This window comes from Palaemon carinicauda, chromosome 11 (genome assembly GCF_036898095.1).
Source record: "Palaemon carinicauda isolate YSFRI2023 chromosome 11, ASM3689809v2, whole genome shotgun sequence".
NCBI classification, from domain to species: Eukaryota; Metazoa; Arthropoda; class Malacostraca; order Decapoda; family Palaemonidae; genus Palaemon; species Palaemon carinicauda.
Window position 1 is genome coordinate 123,764,565 of NC_090735.1, and position 18,220 is coordinate 123,782,784.

Consider the following 18,220-nt stretch of genomic DNA (forward strand, 5'->3'; position numbering starts at 1 on the left):
GCAGTCAAGAACCCAAACCACGTGTTGTCCTCAGACGCGTCGGGTTTGGGTTGGGTGCGACCCTGGACGGTCGGGAATGCGCTGGTCTGTGGACCTCAAGTCAGAAGAGCATGCACATCAACGGCAAGGAGCTATTAGCAGTCCACTTGGCCTTGATGATATTAGGAAGCGTCTTCGAAACTAAGTGGTAGAGGTCAACTCAGACAACACCACAACTTTGGCGTACATCTCCAAGCAAGGAGGCACACACTCCTTCACGCTGCTCGAGATCGCAAGGGACCTTCTCTTATGGTCTAGAATTCGAGGCATCTCCCTGTTGACGAGATTCATCCAGGGGGACTTGAACGTCTTGGCAGACTGTCTCAGTCGGAGGGGTCAGGTGATACCCACAGAATGGACCCTCCACAAGGACGTGGGCAAGAGTCTTTGGGCTTCTTGGGGTCAACCAACCATAGACCTCTTTGCCTCCTCGTTGACCAAAAGGTTACCAATCTTTTGCTCTCCAGTCCTAGATACAGAAGCAATCTACATAGACGCGTTTCTACTGGATTGGTCTTTTATGGACTTATATGCATTCCCACCATTCAAGATAGTCAACAAGGTACTGCAGAAGTTCGCCTCTCACGGAGGGACAAGGTTGACGTTGGTTGCTACCCTCTGGCCCGCGAGAGAGTGGTTCACCGAGGTACTTCAATGGCTGGTAGACTTTCCAAGAAGTCTTCCTCTAAGGGTAGATCTGTTACGTCAGCCCCACGTAAAGAATGTCCATCAAAGCCTCCCCGCTCTTCGTCTGACTTCCTTCACACTATCGAAAGACTCTCAAGAGCTAGAGGTTTTTCGAAGGAGGCAGTCAGTGCGATTGCAAGAGCTAGGAGAGCTTCTACCATTAGAGTATACCAGTCGAAGGGGGAAGTCTTTCGAGACTGGTGCAAGTCAGCATCTGTGTCCTCGTCCAGTACCTCTGTAGCCCAAATCGCAGATTTTCTTTTACATCTGAGAAAGGTTCGCTCCCTTTTAGCTCCCACGATTAAGGGCTACAGGAGCATGTTGGCTTCGGTCTTTCGACATAGAGGCTTAGATCTTTCCAACAATAAAGATCTCCAAGATCTCCTTAAGTCTTTCGAGACCTCTAAGGAACGTCGTTTGGCAACTCCTGGATGGAACTTAGACGTGGTCCTAAGGTTCCTCATGTCAGACAGGTTTGAGCCATTACATTCAGCCTCCCTGAAGGATCTCACCCTCAAGACACTTTTCCTAGTGTGCTTGGCTTCGGCTAAAAGGGTCAGTGAACTTCATGCCTTCAGTAAGAACATCGGCTTTTCTACAGAAAAAAGCCACTTGTTCACTTCAACTTGGTTTCCTGGCCAAAAATGAACTGCCTTCTCGTCCTTGGCCTAAATCTTTTGATATTCCTTGCTTATCAGAGATCGTAGGCAACGAACTGGAAAGAGTATTATGTCCTGTTAGAGCTCTAAAGTTCGATTTAGCTCGTACTAAGTCATTACGAGGGAAATCTGAGGCATTATGGTGCTCAGTTAAGAAACCTTCATTGCCTATGTCAAAGAATTCTTTGTCATATTTTATCAGATTTTTTTAATACGAGAAGCTCATTCTCACTTGAATGAGAAAGACCGATGTTTGCTTAAGGTTAAGACGCACGAAGTTAGAGATATAGCAACCTCCGTGGCCTTCAAGCAAAATAAATCTCTGCAAAGTATTATGGACGCGACTTCTTGGAGAAACAAGTCAGTGTTCGCGTCATTTTACTTAAAAGATGTCCAGACTCTTTACGAGGACTGCTACACACTGGGTCCATTCGTTGCAGCGAGTGCAGTAGTGGGTGAGGGTTCTACCACTACACTTCCCTAATTCCAATATCCTTTTAATCTGTCTCTTGAAATGTTTTTAATATTGTTTTATGGGTTGTTCGGAAGGCTAAGAAGCCTTTCGCATCCTGATTGATTTGGCGGGTGGTCAAAGCCATTTCTTGAGAGCGCCCAGATTAGGGGTTTGATGAGGTCCTGTTGTATGGGTTGCAGCCCTTGATACTTCAGCTCCTGGGAGTCTGTCAGCATCCTAAGAGGATCGCTGGGCTCCGTGAGGAAGACAGACTTACAAGGCAGAGTAATCGTCTAAGTCAACTTCCTCACCAGGTACCTATTTATTTTGGTTTTGTTATATTGATAACTGCCAAAATGAAAAAACTCTTAGCTTATACGCTGTAAACATAATTAACTCTGGTCTCTACCCACCTCCTTGGGTGTGAATCAGCTATTATATATTCACCGGCTAAGTTAAATATTTAAAAATGATATTTTAATTATAAAATAAATTTTTGAATATACTTACCCGGTGAATATATAAATTAAATGACCCTCCCTTCCTCCCCAATAGAGACGCAGTAGGATGAGAAGAAATTGAAGGTTTTGTTTACATCCGAGAGTGGTATCTGGCCGACAGTTGGCGCTGGTGGGCACACCCGCAACCTGCATAGCGATCGCTCGCAGGTTTTTTTTTTTTTTTTTATGTATGTGTCTGTCGAGCAACAGAGTTGCAGCTATTATATATTCACTGGGTAAGTATATTCAAAAATTTATTTTATAATTAAAATATCATAATTATTATTTTTTTATGAAACTCCCTGTATGGTCATATTGCTTATTATCTAAGCTGAGTTGACGTCTACCCCAAAATTAAAATTTCCCGTTCTCTCTCCTGGCAAAATGTCTCCCCCTCTGGAAACCTTAAGGCCATCTTGTGGTTTAAGGCAACTAGGTAACTAGTCGATGATATGAGGTCTAAATAATAATCAATATCTCTTTAAACAAAGCATAAGATAAGAACATGAATTATATCACGCCATAATTTCTAGACCCCTGCAATTTAAGAATTTATTAAGCGGTCAGAATATAGAAAAAAAGGTTGACAGCCGTAAGTGATTAACCCTTTTACCCCCAAAGGACGTACTGGTACGTTTCACAAAACCCATCCCTTTACCCCCATGGACGTACCGGTACGTCCTTGCAAAAAACTGCTATTTATATTGTTTTTTTTTTGCATATTTTTAATAATTTTTTTAGAAACTTCAGGCATTTTTCAAGAGAATGAGACCAACCTCACCTCTCTATGACGAAAATTAAGGCTGTTAGAGCAATTTAAATAAATTATATTGCAAAATGTGCTTGGAAAAAAAAAATAACCCCTGGGGATAAAGGGTTGGAAAGTTCCAAATAGCCTGGGGGTAAAAGGGTTAACAACCTTAGTGAAATGTGGAGGAGAAATTAATTTCATATCACAGGATCATTTCAAAGATCTTTGTTTTTTTACAATTTTTTTTTTTTTTTCAACAAATGAGGAAGCTGCCGATTATTGTAAATTTTATACTGTACTGTATAAATTCTAATTTACTTATTTTTCTTCTTTGAAATAACAATTCTAATAGAAGATTATTCAAGTATACGATAAGTAAATGATAATCCAATTTCAAAATCTTTACATTTTTTCATGAAGAGAGAGGGAGAGTGTTCTTTGAACTGTAATTCAAATTTATAGTTTTCATCATTATTGTATATTAAACATAATGTATGAATGAAATTCTTTGAATAATTTTTATTAATATAATTGCTATGCAAAGGTTTTATCTGTGAATAGTTTACATGTCTTAGCTATAAATCTATCATATTTTAAAAACAGTAACATTAGAATAAATATTTCCTATGTAAACTATAAAAACTTCAACAAAAAGAGAGGAAGAGAAATAACATAGAATAGTGTGCCCGAGTTTAAGCTCAAGCAAGAGAACTCTAACCCAAGACAGTGGAAGAACATGATACAAAGGCTATGGCACTACCCAAGACTTAGAGAACAATGGTTTGATTTTGGAGTGTCCTTCTCCTAGAAGAGCTGATTACCATAGCTAAAGAGTCTCTTCTACCCTTACCAATAGGAAAGTGCTGTGCAGTAGTTAACCCCCTGGGTGAAGAAAAGTCCTTGGAGATCACCCAGCACTTTAAATCCCCAAAAATAGGGTTTGCTGTGGAATAGAAACACTTTAAGAGTTGTAAGTCGTTTGTATTATATTTTGTGTACTGTACTGGATACTTATATCTTTAAAATTGTTCCCTGATATCTAAGTGTTCCTAAGATCTGATTTATTCTTTCAGATATCTTGTGTGCAAATGGAAACGAGAAGACACGGAGGATGTTTTCGAGTATTTATTTGAAATGAATCAACGACTTGGTGGTTTGAATCCGGACATGGATGTTACTGAACTGGTTCCAATGGATGTTCTTAAGGAAAATCAAGAATTTTTTGACTATATATATAATTCAAACAATGAGTGAGTTTTTCTTTTATTTCGTAAAGAGGATTGCTATTGTTTAATGGGCTTTGTAAACTATTTTTTGGGCAAACCATGGAAATTTTGTAGCCGCAACTTATTCAGTTTATACTGAAAATATTTTTTTTAAAGATATTTTAGATACATTTTACTACAGTGGGCTAAAGGTTTTTCCCTTACACTTGTTCACAATTGCACGATAAATTGTTTGATATTTGGCTTATGATGTAGAGTTCAGAGATGCTGTTTAAAAAGTACTTCATGAAAATATTGTAAAGAAAGATAACCAAGAAATGATAAAAATGCAATACAGTATAGCCAATGGATGTCGGAGGCCTTTGGTACACAAGCAATTGATTTTTCTATTATTTTTTTAATCTATGTGAAATAATGGATAATTTGATTGTACATACATACATCCATATACCATGGCACTTCCCCCAATTTTGGGGGGTAGCCGACATCAACAAAGAAACAAAAACAAAAAGGGGACCTCTACTCTCTATGTTCCTCCCAGCCTAACAAGGGACTCAACCGAGTTCAGCTAGTACTGCTAGGGTGTCACAGCCCACCCTCCCACATTATCCACCACAGATGAAGCTTCATAATGCTGAATCCCCTACTGCTGCTACCTCCGCGGTCATCTAAGGCATTGGAGGCAGCAGCAGGGCCTATCGGAACTGCGTCACAATCGCTCACCATTCATTCCTATTTCTAGCACGCTCTCTTGCCTCGCTCACATCTATCCTCCTATCACCCAGAGCTTCCTTCACTCCATCCATCCACCCAAACCTTGGCCTTCCTCTAGTACTTCTCCCATCAACTCTTGCATTCATCACCTTCTTTAGCAGACATCCATTTTCCATTCTCTCAACATGGCCAAACCACCTCAACACATTCATATCCACTCTAGCCGCTAACTCATTTCTTACACCCGTTCTCACCCTCACCACTTCGTTCCTAACCCTATCTACTCGAGATACACCAGCCATACTCCTTAGACACTTCATCTCAAACACATTCAATTTCTGTCTCTCCATCACTTTCATTCCCCACAACTCCGATCCATACATCACAGTTGGTACAATCACTTTCTCATATAGAACTCTCTTTACATTCATGCCCAACCCTCTATTTTTTACTACTCCCTTAACTGCCCCCAACACTTTGCAACCTTCATTGACTCTCTGACGTACATCTGCTTCCACTCCACCATTTGCTGCAACAACAGACCCCAAGTACTTAAACTGATCCACCTCCTCAAGTAACTCTCCATTCAACATGACATTCAACCTTGCACCACCTTCCCTTCTCATACATCTCATAACCTTACTCTTACCCACATTAACTCTCAACTTCCTTCTCTCACACACACTTCCAAATTCTGTCACTAATCGTCCAAGCTTCTCTTCTGTGTCTGCAACCAGTACAGTATCATCCGCAAACAACAACTGATTTACCTCCCATTCATGGTCATTCTCGTCTACCAGTTTTAATCCTTGTCCAAGCACTCGAGCATTCACCTCTCTCACCACTCCATCAACATACTGTACAAGTTAAACAACCACGGCGACATCACACATCCCTGTCTCAGCCCCACTCTCACCGGAAACCAATCACTCACTTCATTTCCTATCCTAACACATGCTTTACTACCTTTGTAGAAACTTTTCACTGCTTGCAACAACCTTCCACCAACTCCATATAACCTCATCGCATTCCACATTGCTTCCCTATCAACTCTATCATACGCTTTCTCCAGATCCATAAACGCAACATACACCTCCTTACCTTTTGCTAAATATTTCTCGCATATCTGCCTAACTGTAAAAATCTGATTCATACAACCCCTACCTCTTCTAAAACCACCCTGTATTTCTAAGATTGCATTCTCTGTTTTATCCTTGATCCTATTAAGCAATACTCTACCATACACTTTTCCAACTACGCTTAACAAACTAATACCTCTTGAATTACAACACTCATGCACATCTCCCTTACCCTTATATAGTGGTACAATACATGCACAAACCCAATCTACTGGTACCATTGACAACACAAAACACATATTAAACAATCTCACCAACCATTCAAGTACAGTCACACCCCCCCCTCCCTCAACATCTCAGCTCTCACATCATCCATACCAGATGCTTTTCCTACTCTCGTTTCATCTAGTGCTCTCCTCACTTCATCTATTGTAATCTCTCTCTCATTCTCATCTCCCATCACTGGCACCTCAACACCTGCAACAGCAATTATATCTGCCTCCCTATTATCCTCAACATTCAGTAAACTTTCAAAATATTCCGCCCATCTTTTCCTTGCCTCCTCTCCTTTTAACAACCTTCCATTTCCATCTTTCACTGTCTCTTCTATTCTTGAGCCAGCCTTCCTTACTCTCTTCACTTCTTTCCAAAACTTCTTCTTATTCTCTTCATATGACTGACCCAGTCCCTGACCCCACCTCAGGTCAGCTGCCCTCTTTGCCTCACGTACCTTGCGCTTTACTTCCACCTTTTTCTCTCTATATTTTTCATACTTCTCTATACTATTACTCTGCAGCTATTCTTCAAAAGCCCTCTTTTTCTCTTCCACTTTTACCTTCACTCCTTCATTCCACCATTCACTGCCCTTCCTCATGCTGCCTCCAACCACCTTCTTGCCACATACATCACTTGCAATCCCAACAAAATTTTCTTTTGCTAACTTCCACTCCTCCTCTAAATTACCAGTTTCTCTTACTCTCACCTCGTCATATGCCATTTTCAACCTTTCCTGATATTTACTTTTTACCCCCGGTTTTATTAGCTCTTAAACCCTCACTAGCTCCCTTTTACATCCACCCACTCTATTTCCCCACTCTTTTGCTACAACTAATTTTCCTTCTACCAAAAAATGATCAGACATACCGTTAGCCATACCCCTAAACATGGGCACGTCTTTCAATCTTCCAAACATTCTTTTAGTTATCAACACATAATCCATTAATGCCCTTTCTACTACTCTTCCATTTGCCACTCTTACCCATGTATACTTATTTTTATCTTTCTTTTTAAAAAAGCTAGCACTTATTACCATCTCTTGTTCAACACACATATCTACCAGTCTCTCACCACTCTCATTTTCACCTGGTACGCCATACTTCCCAATGACACCTTCTACCTCCCCAGCGCCCACTCTAGCATTTAAGTCACCCACGACCACTACATAATTCCTTCTACCCAGTCCTTCTACACACCTAGTTAATTCATTCCAGAACTCATTCCGCTCTTCTTCACTTTTCTCACTACCTGGCCCATACGCACTGACAAACGCCCAACATTCCCTACCCAACCTAACCCTTACCCACATTAACCTAGATGATATCTCCTTCCATTCCACTACTTTACCTGTCATCCATTTACTCAGCAATAAAGCCACACCCTCTCTCGCTCTTCCCCTTTCAATCCCAGACACTCTACCAGACATTTCACCAAACATCACTTCACCCTTTCCTTTCATCTTTGTCTCACACAAGGCCAATACATCTATCCTTCTACTTCTAAACATACTTCCAATCTCACATCTTTTACTCTCTATCGTACTACATCCACGCACATTCAAACACCCCAAAACTAGAGTGCAGAGAGCAGTCACTCTCCCCCTAGCTCCATCTCTTTGTTGCTGTCTCACAGGATTTTTTATACAGGAGAGGGGGTTCCCAGCCCCCTCGCCCCGTCCCTTTTAGTCGCCTCTTACGACACGCATGGATAACGTTGGCGCTATTCTAATTGTTTTCTCTTTTGCTCTCAAAATTCCTTGTTTTTCATGCAGCTTTATTAAAAATTTGCCCATTTTCATAAGATTTTTAACCACAGTTCATTGTATGGCATTTCTATGAAATTTTTATTTTGCTTTTATTAATATTTTAAAAATTCTATACCTTCTTGGTTTTGTGTTAATTTTTTTTCTAACTAGAATTGTATTTATTTGTGATAAATATTTCAGACGAAATTACCGATAAGTTGGCTCTTTAAATTCCAGGCTTGGGTTCCGTCAGATGGTCAGTTTACGGAAGATTCAAGTCTACTGTCAGGACACTCAGCTGATAGAACCTCGTCAAGCCGAGCTCCGCCGCGAGTGCCTCAGTCGATGGCAGCTACCAGACAAGACTCGCACGGCACCACAGAGAGTCGAGGCAAAAGTCAAATTTTTGGACCTCATGAAAGGAGATAATCATGGTACTTTTTTATGTTTAAAAAAATTGATCATTAGTTATTATGTTATATAAAGAGGCTCAACATGAAGAAGCTTGAGGAATATAAGTTTAAAAAAGAAGAAATTGCTTGCTTAAGTGCATTGGCCTTATTTTATTTTACGTTTTTGTTATCTTCTGACCTAAAGTCAAAAAAAGTTTTATTTTAAGAATTGCAATTATTGTACTCTATAAGTGTTGCTTTTCTGAGGTACAATATGTAGTTGTGATGTTTTTGTACCTACACATATACAAACCTTTCATCCTTTTAAGATATGAAAATTTCTTCAGTGGAGTTGGAATGGCTGTTGAATATGTTAATGAGGTAGTTGATGACAAGCAGTGAGTGTGTGCGAGTTCCCTTCCCCTGTTGGAAGCTCTTCAGTTTTGTCCTCTCGGCTGCATCGAGTATAGATGTACAGTATTGTTGTGGCCTAACAAAAGGCTTTCATCTTTTTCTTTGCAGAAAGTAAATGGGGACTGTCGCTGAGTGTGATTATCGATGTGAAGCAAGAGTTGTGGAAGGGAAAAAGATTCCTACTTGCTTAGGAAAGAGTGGACGCTTTAACCGTCTTATGGCAAAACTGGCTATAGATCCACATTTTGTGCTTCTTATAGGGGTTGTGATTATTGGCAATCATCCTAGTATGCCAAGTGTAGGTCATGGCCTCCTGTGCTGTGGCAGGTATTTCCTTTGGAGGGGAAGAAGAGAACTAAGTTTTCTCCGAGGTCTTTTTTGGCAATGCTTAAGAAGACACTGAGGAAGTCTTTCTCCTCTTTCTTTCCAGCATCAAGTGTAACTGCTACTGCTGCTTCTTTGTATATGCTCCTGGCTTAGTCTCTGGGGGAGTGTACAGCAGGAGGAAGACCTCAGATCTTTAATGGCTGGTTTTTAAGGTTCTGGTGGTGTATGGAATTCCAGTTGAAAACTCTTCGTCTCTTGTCGTGCAGACCACTAACGATGAGCTTTATGTAAAGAATGCATTGGCCTCCTTAGGTCTGGCAGGTTGGACCTCTATGACCTTGTTAAGGGAACTAGTAGCTATGGCTACCTCCCCCTTGGTGCCCCCAGTGCCGGTGTCTTCCGTGGTGACGCCAGTGATTAAGGCGTCACACAAGTGACCATAGTAGTGGTGCCCCCTTTGAGTATTAAGCCCAAAAAGGCTTGCCTGTTGATGTCAGTGCCAATATCAATAGAAAAGACACACTTCGTATCATCCCTAAGGTTGGACGTAAGTCAGCTCTGTGGATGAATTTGCTAGTACTTTGTGTCACAGGGCCTGGTGTCACCCACTTTATCATGCTTGAACTGGTCACCCCTGTCTTGACACCCTGATCCTTGTGCCTGTGGCTCTGGGACCTGTAGGCCCCTCTCCCTCTGTGCTTTTGAATTCAGCCCCTGTGTCTGTGTTGCAAGCTCCAGTAAGTGTGCCTACCCCTGGTTCTTGTTGGAGCAACCAGTGTGGTTTCTCCCCTCGGAGTAGTGTCGTCATCAGCCATACATGCTGGATTGAGTGCAAGGAAGGCCACTTACAACTTCTTCCCAAAAGTAGCCTGTGCATGCATAACCCTTTCGAGCCATCCAACTTGATCCTTCCAGGAAGAAGGGAGGGAGAAGGAATTGCTGATGCCACCGTTCCCCCTCTTCTGCTGCCGAGAGTAGGGAGATGCTCCTCTTGTCAATAGGCAACCTAGAAGAAACATGGATCCAACCTTTGGTAATGAGTGTCCTTCAGGATTGTAACTTGTTAGCTTTTCTGAAACGTCAGCCACCCTATCTAGCATACCAATAGTATTCTAGCCTGATCCTCCAACATCACTGAAAGCCCTGTCCGAGAGGTAGAAGGGAAGTTGGAGAAAAGCATGCTCAAGGTCTTTCGAGACAAGTCTCCGATCTTCTACAGTTGTCTTCTCATGGTGGAGAAGTCAACTAGGGCTGGAAGACCAGTCATCGACCTCTTTTTCACTTTGTCGGACGTTTTGTCACCGGACAGATTGATTGATTTAAAGTTTTCAGGCATCCTGACATCTAAGGTCATTGATGCCGGACAGTTTGTCGAACATTTTTATTTATCATTTTCAGTATTTTAATTCATTCTATTATCCTAAAACTCTCATCTCTGAATTATTAGTTTGTGATTGGAAGGTAAGGTAAAGGGATTGGAATGTAACACCTGATATGGCCAAGGGATTAGTTGATTTTTAATTGGATATAGTGTGTTTTTAATTATCACATTTCAGTGTGAGGCACAGTCACACGTTATCATTCTGTGGTTTGGTATTTGTGAATTCGATTATTCACGGGAAGGCCTAGGAGTACTATAAAGAAATATTTAACTGCATTGATTAATTACAAAAGTTGTTTTTATTGAAATTAACTTTTTATTTATCTTACAGATTATATGTTGCAAAGCCCAGGGGACCTAAATTTAGAAAACTTTAAGGAGAAACTACGTAGTGCTTATGATTATAGGTGCCTCCTTTTAGCTTCATCCAAAGAAGGAAGGAAAGACAGGGCTTTTTATATAGGTGAGATATGAAATACTTGTTTTTTAGATACATTTTTATATGACTTTTGTGGATACATTATAATTCTAGGATTGAATTTATTTGTAATAAGGTACGAGTATTACTCTTGGAATATCTTTTTATATGACTTGTAGATACATTTATAGTTCTAGGATTGAATTTATTTGTAATAAGGTACAAGTATTGCTCTTGGAATGGGTAATCATTCTGAATGTATTACTTAGACCATTCCTTTTAGATTTTATAATCTGAAGAATGTTACTAGCTTGAGAATCAGTACATGGATTCCAGGATTGGGTTCATTATTAGGAATTGAGTCCCTGTAACAGTTTTTCCACTTTTACAATAATTTTCATTTATGTACTGAAAATTAGGCTCCGATATGATGCATGATACTCACTATACAGTAGGTACCATATTATTATTATTGTTATTATTATTATTATTATTATTATTACTTGCTAAGCTACAACCCTAGTTGGAAAAGCAGGATGCTATAAGCCCAGGGGGCTCCAACAGGGAAAATAGCCCAGTGAGGAAAGGAAACTAGGAAAGAATAATTTTAAGAACAGTAACAACATTGAAATAAATATTTCCTAAATAAACTAGAAAAACTTTAACAAAACAAGAGGAGGAGGAATAAGATGAAATAGTTTTTGTTAGATGTTTTTGATTTTTCTTAAAAAAAAACTTCCCAGGTATTAAAATATATCATTTTGCATTAATAGCCAAAGTTTTCTCTCTAATTATTGTCACTGATAGTGACTGTATATCCAATTGTTTGGATTTCTATGGTCCATTTTTTTTAAATGTGTAAAAAGTAAAAATTTGCCTTAAACCATTAACCCTTTTACCCCCAAAGGACGTACTGGTACGTTTCACAAAACTCATCCCTTTACCCCCATGGACGTACCGGTACGTACTTGCAAAAAACTGCTATTTAAATTTTTTTTGCATATTTTTTATAATTTTTTCAGAAACTTCAGGCATTTTCCAAGAGAGTGAGACCAACCTGACCTCTCTATGACAAAAATTAAGGCTGTTAGAGCAATGTAAAAAAATATATACTGCAAAATGTGCTTGAAAAAAAAATAACCCCTGGGGGTTAAGGGTTGGAAATTTCCAAATAGCCTGGGGGTAAAAGGGTTAAAAAACATAATTGATTGTGTGAAAAACTTTTTAAAGGTTACTCATGAGTGGCAGAGACAAGGGACAGGTAATTGCATCTGTTGCGGTTCTTAGAGACTGACCATTTATACATATGATCAGCTCCACCCAAACTAGTATCAGGGAAGACTAGCTAATAGACTCTATAAGTAGACCCATAGCCCTTCAAACTCCCCTCCATGTGTACCTCTCAAGGATGGTAAGGTTGTAAACATTATTGAAAATAACCTGGTTGTGAGCAGAGCTTGAACTCCCGGCTCATTAAACGAGTCGAAACATAATTTAGCTATTATTTTGGTTTGCTAAGGTTTCCTTCATAAAATGGATATGAAGGAACTAACTATTTTTCATGTGGTAATGATTTAAAATTAATTTCCTTCGCTAATATAGGAACCTGGGTCCTATGGATTACAGTTACAGTCCACGAATGTGTTTAGGATAATTTTATAATCGTAGATTAATACTTAAGAAATGGAAATTTAGAAGAATAAAAGAAATTTCCTTAGCATTGAAAGCTTGCTTTGAAATTTATTTTTCCATTTTTTATCATGACTGTCAGTACAGTAGAAAGAAATTAATGCTTGTAAACCATGATTTCGTGGGGGGGAAGGATTGGAAATTAGGTCAAGGGTTAGCCATATGCAAGGTATGGATTTTGTATACCCTGTCGAGTATATTTGGTTTTACAGTAGATACGATGCCAGAGCCAGTGCCGTTCATTAGAAATTTAGTGTTATCGACATTTCAGGTTTAGGAGGGTGCAATGTATTCCGTTGGGAAGGTCGAGCCAACAGTCCCTGGATTAGAGTCGATACTAAACTTGAGCTGCCTTCGGATACGTTATTATATGGAGAGCTTGTTACTGAGCACAGAGGAGAAAATAAAGCTCAACGCAAATTAACAACTTTTCACATCATTGATGGACTTGTCTTAAATGGTAAAGACATAAGAAACCTTCACATTGTTGAAAGGTGAGTTACATGGGTGAGTTGCATGCAGTTATTTTGCAAGATTAGCTTGAATCTAAAATTTTTATGAAGTGAAATGTTTTATCATGTTTCAGCTTATGGTTTTTGTCTCAGATTTTTATTGATAATAGCAAAGTTGTTTCTTTAGTGAAAATTTTATATTTTACATTTTCATCGAAAGGAAATTATACATTTAAAACAACCCTCTGTATGAGGGATAGACTGGGTTTCATTTGGCATGCTATCAATTATGCATTAAGTCAATTGGTCTAGCTCATTTTATACTTTATTTTTTCAATGCCTGCTGAAATATAGAGGAAATTTCATGAATCACGATTGCAAGTAGTTGCTTCTTATGGTACATTTACTCCACTGTTAATGATGGGGTTAGATCCTACAACCCTGTCATTAAGCGAAATAGTCTTTGTTTTATCTCTGCAGAATTGCTAGTAAACTCAGACTGAAAAAATCTTACTAATTTAAAACATCACATTCCCTTGTGCTTACATGTTTCCTTAAAAAAATTATAATTCCATATAAGATGTAGTTAATAGTACACTATATGTACTGCAGCTATACAGCAGTAAATTAAATTTTACTATATAGAGAAAGCCTGAATCATATTCTTCTATCAGCTTACTTATTTTTGGCAGACACTGTATGCACTTCATACCATACAAAACAGTACAGGTATGGGTAACATACATACATACATGTATATACCAAGGCACTTCCCCCAATTTTGGGGGGTAGCCAACATCAAACAAATGAAACAAAAAAGGGGACCTCTCCTCTCAACGTTCCCCCCAGCCTGACAAGGGACTCAACCGAGTTCGGCTGGTACTGCTAGGGGTGCCACAGCCCACCCTTCCCCCGTTATCCACCATAGATGAAGCTTCATAACGCTGAATCCTCTACTGCTGCTACCTGTGCTGTTATCCAAGGCACCGGAGGAAGCAGCAGGCCCTACCGGAACTGCATTGCAATCGCTCGCCATTCATTCCTATTTCTAGCACGCTCTCTTGCCTCTCTCACATCTATCCTCCTATCACCCTGAGCTTTCTTCACTCCTTCCATCCACCCAAACCTTGGCTTTCCTCTTGTACTTCTCCCATCAACTCTTGTTAATATAGGAACTAAATGGAACTACAATGGAAATTGTTATTGGTGTAAATAAGTTTGAACAAGTCAGCATGTCAAGTTTGTATGCAGAGACTAAGTGTAGGGCAAAAGGGTAAGCAAGGAGAAAAATTGAAATTGTCTCTGTTTACTAAAGTCTGAAAAAGTATATGAAGAATTATTTATGGTTTTTAATATACAGTAAATGAAAGCTTTCCAATTAATTATGTGTGAGGAATTATCTTTCATTTTGCAATTGTGATGGATATTCTATTTGCAGTTACTAATTTTCTGTTGTACATTTTTTTCCTGAATAATATGGGATGGTAGGAAACTAAGTTACGTTGGTTTTTCATAGTAATTATATGGTTTTTATTTTTTCCAGGCATACCTACTTAAAAAAATTTGCAACAGCTTTGAATAAAACTGGCAGGCCAGATCTTGCTCCTATTCGCTGCAAACAAATGTACAAATTAGAAGAATTGGAACATATACTTACAGAGCCCAGGTTAGTAGAGTTCAAAGTATGAATTTAGAATAAATTTTTAAGATGTTTAAAGGTTTCGTATTACAGTTAGCTATTGCTATACTGTATAATGTTTAATCTGGCTCCAGGGTATTAGATTTTGCTTTATTTTTTAAAGTGACAATTTTGTTGCAATATATTAAAGGAATAAAGAATAAGAAAGTTTTGCATTTGCAGAAGTTTACTATAAAAGGGATTTTGATGAAGGAAAAATCTATTTCTGGGCGAGGAACCTGTGTCGCCCAGTGAAATGCTCCTTAAAGCACCATTTCAAAGGTATAAATACTGCTAAATATACCAGAGAAAAAAGTTGCATGGAATACCAGGAATATATCCAGCTCGTTCACCCCTAAAGGGTGTCGGTATTAAAACTGGGGCGAGTAATACAGAGGTTCCTTTCCAATTAGACTTCTCCCTCCTCAAATCCTCCATTACTACGAGGTGTCATTCACATAAATACAATACAGTATGAACACTAGTTCAATGTAATATTTTACTCTTAAAAGTGTTGGAATGAAGTACTGTAATCATCATAGCTGATGTTTTAGTCAGATTCTCTGTACATATTTAGGTGTGGAATGAGTTCTCTCCACTTTTTTCGATATTGTAAACTAACTACACAAATTCATTACTAGTCTTGAGTCTCATTTATGCACCTTTCCATGTTATGGGTTTTTATCTAGTTACTGTCACATCTTGATGTTACTTCTCCCCTCTCATCACAAGCCTGATGACTAATACCAGTTTTAATCCTCGTCCAAGCACTCGAGCATTCACCTCTCTCACCCCTCCATCAACATACAAGTTAAACAACCACGGCGACATCACACATCCCTGTCTCAGCCCCACTCTCACCAGAAACCAATCACTCACTTCATTTCCTATCCTAACACAGGCTTTACTACCTTTGTAGAAACTTTTTACTGCTTGCAACAACCTTCCACCAACTCCATATAACCTCATCACATTCCACATTGCTTCCCTATCAACTCTATCATACGCTTTCTCCAGATCCATAAACGCAACATACACCTCCTTACCTTTTGCTAGATATTTCTCGCATATCTGCCTAACAGTAAAAAATCTGATTCATACAACCCCTACCTCTTCTAAAACCACCCTGTACTGGACACAACTCTAAGCATCTTTTCCATCTATGTAATATGATTTTCCCATCACACACCAGTCAAGAACTTGGCATTTTTTTTAGTCACATCTGCCAAAATTGTCCTTCATTTTCTATAAGTGTCAGTCTCGTGTATAAAGTACTTATAAAGACTATACATACACCGTAACTTCTAGTGCTGTTAAAAACTAAAATGATACTCTTTATTTAGTTTTGTCTGTTTCCACATCACCCCTTGCAAATGTTGTTCCTTTTTATATAACTGCACTCTCAGTACAACTTGACAGTTCAGTTTATTCTTTTGATATACAGTACTGAATTTCAAATACCCTTTTGCTTATACTATTCCATTTTTTATAATCGTACTTTATGTACCAGCTTGACAGTTCAGTTTATTCTCTTTCTATACAGTACTATTTTTTTCTAAAGGCATCTCTCTCTACTTATTTCAGGCCTCGAATATCCCTTACTCTAATATATTTGGCAGTTGTGTAATCAATAAAGTTTTTTCGTATAAAATTAAGATTATTAAAAAATAGCTTGACCAAATTATGGAGTCACAGGGCAAATCATAGAAGTGTTTAGTGTCAAAGCTTAGGTCATCCTGGTGAGAACTGGACTAAGACCAGGTAAAAAGAGATGACAGCTTTTTCTATAGAGACCAAAGGAAAATTTGGCAAACCATAGTTTTATTACATCTGTTCACCTAAGGTAACTTGTTTTGTGATTACCAAGTTTTATTTTCCCAGCCGATTTCAAACTACCGTACCTCATATCTGTTATAACCATATATTCAATAAGGTTTATTTAAAGTCAGTTAAATAAACATCCCTGAATTTTTACCTTGAATTTTAAATGACCCTCTTACAAGGTACAATTTAACACTAATATTTGTAAATGATTTAAGTCTTTCAAATCTTCAATCAGTAAGGAATATAGACTCAATAAAATAAATGCTGTATGAAAACTTTATTAAATTTACAAAATATGATTTAATTTACTTAATAGGAACAAATTTCAAACCATTCATATGGGTGTTAAAAATATAAGCTCATTGGTCTAGTTACTCGTTTGATAATAACATTAATTGTTACACAATTCTCTTTTCAGGTTACATCATCGATTAATGAAAGGAGGAGCTCATCCCAAGAGAGTATTCACTGAAGTGGAAGGGGATTCAGATCGTGAGACATTTTATACCGTTCCAACTGCACTGATGCTTTTAAAAGCAACAAATGGTAAGAAATACAAATAAAATATTTTACATACATACATATACCATGGTACTTCCCCCAATTTTGGGGGGTAGCCGACATCAACAAAGAAACAAAAACAAAAAGGGGACCTCTACTCTCTACGTTCCTCCCAGCCTAACAAGGGACTCAACCGAGTTCAGCTGGTACTGCTAGGGTGTCACACCCCACCCTCCCACATTATCCACCACAGATGAAGCTTCATAATGCTGAATCCCCTACTGCTGCTACCTCCGCAGTCATCTAAGGCATCGGAGGCAGCAGCAGGGCCTACCGGAACTGCGTCATAATCGCTCGCCATTCATTCCTATTTCTAGCACGCTCTCTTGCCTCGCTCACATCTATCCTCCTATCACCCAGAGCTTCCTTCACTCCATCCATCCACCCAAACCTTGGCCTTCCTATAGTACTTCTCCCATCAACTCTTGCATTCATCACCTTCTTTAGCAGACATCCATTTTCCATTCTCTCAACATGGCCAAACCACCTCAACACATTCATATCCACTCTAGCTGCTAACTCATTTCTTACACCCATTCTCACTAACTCATTTCGTACACCCGTTCTCACTCTCACCACTTCGTTCCTAACCCTATCTACTCGAGATACACCAGCCATACTCCTTAGACACTTCATCTCAAACACATTCAATTTCTGTCTCTCCATCACTTTCATTCCCCACAACTCCGATCCATACATCACAGTTGGTACAATCACTTTCTCATATAGAACTTTCTTTACATTCATGCCCAACCCTCTATTTTTTACTACTCCCTTAACTGCCCCCAACACTGCAACCTTCATTCACTCTTTTGAATAAGAATATTTTAATACAAATTAAATTCTTTGAATGAGAAATATTTTAACCCGACAAACCCAACAATCATAATTTGTCCAATTCAAAATGGACAAATCTTTAATCCTTGAAAATGGAATTGAAAGAGCAAGAGTTGCT

The 18,220-nt window shown here is 38.8% G+C and overlaps 1 protein-coding gene across 1 annotated transcript in view; it reads left to right on the plus strand.

The window, feature by feature from the left end:
• LOC137650173 (cap-specific mRNA (nucleoside-2'-O-)-methyltransferase 1-like) overlaps nucleotides 1–18,220 on the plus strand; it is a 68,541-nt gene that overhangs the window by 40,652 nt on the left and 9,669 nt on the right. The window contains exons 10-15 of the mRNA XM_068383339.1: nucleotides 4,164–4,340; nucleotides 8,367–8,563; nucleotides 10,975–11,106; nucleotides 13,022–13,244; nucleotides 14,746–14,868; nucleotides 17,123–17,250. Coding sequence (XP_068239440.1) covers nucleotides 4,164–4,340; nucleotides 8,367–8,563; nucleotides 10,975–11,106; nucleotides 13,022–13,244; nucleotides 14,746–14,868; nucleotides 17,123–17,250 — 980 coding nt within the window. The remainder of the gene's footprint in view (nucleotides 1–4,163; nucleotides 4,341–8,366; nucleotides 8,564–10,974; nucleotides 11,107–13,021; nucleotides 13,245–14,745; nucleotides 14,869–17,122; nucleotides 17,251–18,220) is intronic.